This window comes from Juglans regia, chromosome 3 (assembly GCF_001411555.2).
Source record: "Juglans regia cultivar Chandler chromosome 3, Walnut 2.0, whole genome shotgun sequence".
Lineage (NCBI taxonomy): Eukaryota > Viridiplantae > Streptophyta > Magnoliopsida > Fagales > Juglandaceae > Juglans > Juglans regia.
Window position 1 is genome coordinate 23,371,224 of NC_049903.1, and position 5,000 is coordinate 23,376,223.

At 28.8% G+C, this 5,000-nt stretch overlaps 1 protein-coding gene and 1 pseudogene across 2 annotated transcripts in view; one reads left to right on the top strand and one right to left on the bottom strand.

Moving 5' to 3' along the window:
* The window catches only part of LOC118348014, a 7,226-nt pseudogene extending 6,528 nt beyond the window's left edge, over positions 1-698 (top strand). The window contains exon 2 of the transcript XR_004801180.1: positions 1-698. This exon is cut by the window's left edge and continues 5,848 nt beyond it. The product of XR_004801180.1 is annotated as a protein Ycf2-like (transcript).
* The window catches only part of LOC118348015 (putative protein TIC 214 N-terminal part), a 14,291-nt gene continuing 9,623 nt past the window's right edge, over positions 333-5,000 (bottom strand). The window contains exons 1-2 of the mRNA XM_035688739.1: positions 4,761-5,000; positions 333-460 (exon numbers count right to left, since the gene is read on the bottom strand). The exon at positions 4,761-5,000 is cut by the window's right edge and continues 9,623 nt beyond it. Of these exons, the coding sequence (XP_035544632.1) occupies positions 333-460; positions 4,761-5,000 (368 nt within the window). The remainder of the gene's footprint in view (positions 461-4,760) is intronic.

The window sequence follows — 5,000 nt, forward strand, 5'->3', positions numbered from 1 at the left end:
CTTTGCAGATGAAGAGATGCCAAAGGGGCTTCTTACTTCCCAAACAGATCTTCCTACATCTATATATAAACGCTGGTTTAGCAAGAATACGCAAGAAAAGCACTTCGAATTGTTGATTTATCGCCAGAGATGGCTTAGAACCAATAGTTCATTATCTAATGGATTTTTCCGTTCTAATACTCCATCCGAGAGTTATCAGTATTTATCAAATCTGTTCCTATCTAACGGAACGCTATTGGATCAAATGACAAAGATATTGTTGAAAAAAAGATGGCTTTTCCCGGATGAAACGAAAATTGGATTCATGTAACAAGATAAAGGTTTCCCATTCCTTAGCCGGAAAGATATGTGGCCATGAAATAGGGATTAAGCGGAACAGAATTGACTGGGTGGTAGAGTCGTGGAAACACCTCTTTCTTCCATATTTTGGACCTTAGCTCCGTGGAACAATATACTACTGCTGAAACACGGAAGAATTGAAATCTTAGATCAAAACATTATGTATGGATGATATGAACTGCCTAAACAAGAATTCTTGAACAGCGAACAACCAGAGCTATTACTCACTACATCAAAAGATTTCCATTAATGAAAGATTTAAATCCATTGGAAAATAAAAAATACGCATGTCGGATGAAATGGTTGTTGCTATCTGTTACAATAACGAATCATTGGTTTAACTGAATAACTAAATAAAATAGATAGACCTTTCTCTTCGTCTCTCAGGTCGACGGATCTTCTCAATTGAAAGATCCCCTATATGGATAATATACATTCCATATGGATAATACACATTCCAGTTGACCGCGAGCCTAATTCTAATTGTTTTGTTCCGAAGCAAAGATATCCACGGGGCGGTTTGTCCTATTCAGATATTCACGACCAAGATTTGAACCTAGTTACAATAATAATCCTTATTTTTTATTATTTTATTTAACGTAACATTAACAATGGAGTTCTTTTAGTTTATACTCTGCTAAAATGGAACTTTTCTAACTACATAGTTTTTACCGCAATTCAATGTTCTTTTTTTCTTTTTATTATTTTTTTATGACCAAAATTGATACATTTCTCGTATAAAATATCCATTGATAAAAGCTTCTTGTCGCATTTAGGTGGATATTTTATACGAGGGATATAAGGGATATATAAGGATAAGGATTATATATATTGATAAATATTTTTTAAAATGAGTGTTCAGAAAATTCCAAAACAAGTTTTAAACTTAAAAAATTAGTTTCAACGAATCATTAATTTGGATTAAAGATCTTATATTATGTTTGTTCTTTTCTAATAAATATTTGTTCTTTCCTATTTGAAAATAATTTATATATAGATATACTAATTTATATATAAAAAGATTATTCTATATAAATTAGTATAAATTCTAAACGAAATTCAAAACTAGACTCTTTTTAGAGTCAGAGATAGATCCAGATTATTCCAATGTTTAATTATTTATTTCTTGTTGTACAAAAAAACTTTTTGAATTCCCTGTAGAAAGAGATTTCGCTAATGAAAAAACTTTTAATGCTACCCAATACCCCTTCCTTTTCCAAATATTATTACGAATTCGTTTTTTTGATATGGAAGTACGTTTTTTTGGAACTTCCATTAAAAAATTATGATAGGGTATTCAGTTCTATAGTTGGATGTGAAAGACATCTATTGTTCAAAACCAATTGTTTTTTACTATATAATTCTCTCTTTATTGTCTAAATTCGACTCTTTTCATAAAAAAATATAAACCAAAGCGGTTGTGCCTTTATGTTGTTTATTTTCGTCATGCTATATTTATACATGTAATAAAATACATCAAAAAGTTTAAAAAACCAAACTTTTATTTTTGAATTTAATAAAAAAACGTTAATAATTTTTATTTATATTAATTGCTTAATTGGTCAAGCTCAAAAAAAGAGTGCACCTAATGAAAATTGTAAAATTAAAATGAGACTAGTAGTTAATCTGTTAAAGTATACATTATTTTTTATATAAAAAAGAAGTCCTTTTATTTTTGTAATTTCTTCACTCAATTAAAAAACTTCATTGGTTAATGATTCTGAATAAACGAACTAAAAAAAAAAAAATAACTCTTTTTTTTTTGGGGGGGGGTTAAGTTATGGACTGTATCTGTCTTTTATGAATTCTATTAAAATAACATATTCTTTTTGGTCTAATTATTTGTTCTTACTCTCTCTAGAGATTAAAATATTGTATTATGTAAATTGTAATAAGTAATAAGAATTGAATTTTTTTTTTTTTTTTGTTTGAAGTATTTGCAAAAGATTTAGAATAATTAAGAATAAAAAATATTTATTTTAGTTTTACATATCTTATCTTAATTTTTTTTATTAACTGACTCCTTTCAAAAAATAAGAGCTGATGAATCAGAAACAGTTAACTAAGAATAAAAGATTTTTATTTATTTTTATGGAATATACATACCAATATTCATGGATCATACCTTTCATTCCAGTTATAATTCCTATGTTAATAGGGGTGGGACTTCTCCTTTTTCCGAAGGCAACAAAAAATCTTCGCCGCATGTGGGCTTTTCCTAGTGTTTTATTGTTAAGTATAGTTATGATTTTTTCAGCCAATCTGTCTATTCAGCAAATAAATAACAGTTATATCTATCAATATGTATGGTCTTGGACCATCAATAATGACTTTTCTTTAGAGTTCAGCTACTTGATCGATCCACTTACTTCTATTATGTTAATCTTAATTACTATTGTTGGAATTATGGTTCTTATTTATAGTGACAATTATATGTCTCATGATCAAGGATATTTGAGATTTTTTGCTTATATGAGTTTTTTCAATACTTCAATGCTGGGATTAGTGACTAGTTCTAATTTGATACAAATTTATATTTTTTGGGAATTAGTTGGAGTGTGTTCTTATCTATTAATAGGTTTTGGTTCACACGACCGATTGCCGCGAATGCTTGTCAAAAAGCGTTTGTAACTAATCGTGTCGGGGATTTTGGTTTATTATTAGGAATTTTAGGTCTTTATTGGATAACGGGCAGTTTCGAATTTCGGGATTTGTTTGAAATATTCAATAGTTTGATTTATAATAATGAAGTTCATTTTTTATTTGTTACTTTGTGTGCCTTCTTATTATTTTCTGGTGCAATTGCTAAATCCGCTCAATTCCCCCTTCACGTATGGTTACCTGACGCTATGGAAGGACCTACTCCTATTTCAGCTCTTATACATGCTGCTACTATGGTAGCAGCAGGAATTTTTCTTGTCGCTCGGCTTCTTCCTCTTTTTATGGTTATACCTTACATAATGAATATAATAGCCTTAATAGGTATAATAACATTACTATTAGGAGCTACTTTAGCTCTTGCTCAAAAAGATATTAAGAGAAGTTTAGCCTATTCTACAATGTCTCAATTGGGTTATATGATGTTAGCTCTAGGTATTGGGTCTTATCGAGCTGCTTTATTTCATTTGATTACTCATGCTTATTCAAAAGCATTGTTGTTTTTAGGGTCCGGATCAATCATTCATTCAATGGAAGCTATTGTTGGATATTCTCCAGATAAAAGTCAAAATATGGTTCTTATGGGTGGTTTAATAAAACATGTGCCAATTACAAAAACTGCTTTTTTATTAGGTATACTTTCCCTTTGTGGTATTCCACCCCTTGCCTGTTTTTGGTCCAAAGATGAAATTCTTAATGATAGTTGGTTGTATTCACCGATTTTTGCAATAATAGCTTTTTCCACAGCAGGATTAACTGCATTTTATATGTTTCGGATCTATTTACTTACGTTTGAGGGCTCTTTAAATGTTAATTTTCAAAATTACAGCGGCAAAACAAATAACTCGTTTTATTCAATATCTCTATGGGGTAAAGATAAAGAAGGGAAAAAAATAATTAAAAAAGATTTTCGGTTATTATCTTTATTAACAATGAATAATAATGAAAGGATTTCTTTTTTGGGGAAGAAGACATATCCAATTGATATTAATATAAGAAAGATGACGCGACCCTTTATTACTATTGCTCATTTTGGCATTAAGAACACTTTTTCGTATCCCCATGAATCGGATAGTACTATGCTATTTCCTATGCTTGTATTAGGTATATTTACTTTGTTCGTTGGAGCCATAGGAATTCCTTTGAATCAACAAGGAATGGATTTGGATATATTATCAAAATTGTTAACTCCAGCTATAATATATCAAAATTCAAATAATTCTGTGTATTGGTATGAATTTGTGACAAATGCAAGTTTTTCATTGAGTATAGCTTATATCGGAATATTTATAGCGTCTTTTTTATATAAGCCTGTTTATTCATCTTTACAAAATTTGAACTTCCGAAATTCATTTCTTAAAAGTGTTCCCAATCGAATTCTTTGGGAAAAAATAATAAATGTGATATATGATTGGTCATATAATCGTGGTTACATAGATGTTTTTTATGCAATATCCTTCAATAACGGTATAAGAGGATTAGCTCAACTAACTCATTTTTTTGATAAACGAGTAATTGAAGGAATTACGAATGGAGTCGGTATTACAAGTTTTTTTGTCGGAGAGGGTATCAAATATATAGGTGGTGGCCGAATTTCTTCTTATCTCTTATTGTATTTATTTTATGTATTCATTTTTTTATTCATTTTCATTTTTTAAATTATAAAATTTAAAAGTAAGTTAATTTATATTAAAAATAAGTTATATTATAATTATATTATAAGAAAAAATTTTTACATTTTTATTTATTTCATTTTTATTTATTTTCTATTTTATTTTCAAATCGATCATTTTTTATATATCGAAATGGTCGCTTCCATTGTTTATAGTCGAAAAGAATATTAACAAGAGGTTTTTCAAACCAGAATATCTCTTTATCCTTTTTATCTTGAAATATTTCTAACTTCGAATTTTCTTGATTCCCATCTAGATAAGAAGTTTCATAAATTGGTCTATTTTTATAGCGTGTCTCTTTAAAGTGGAATTCATCCTTTGTTTTTCCCT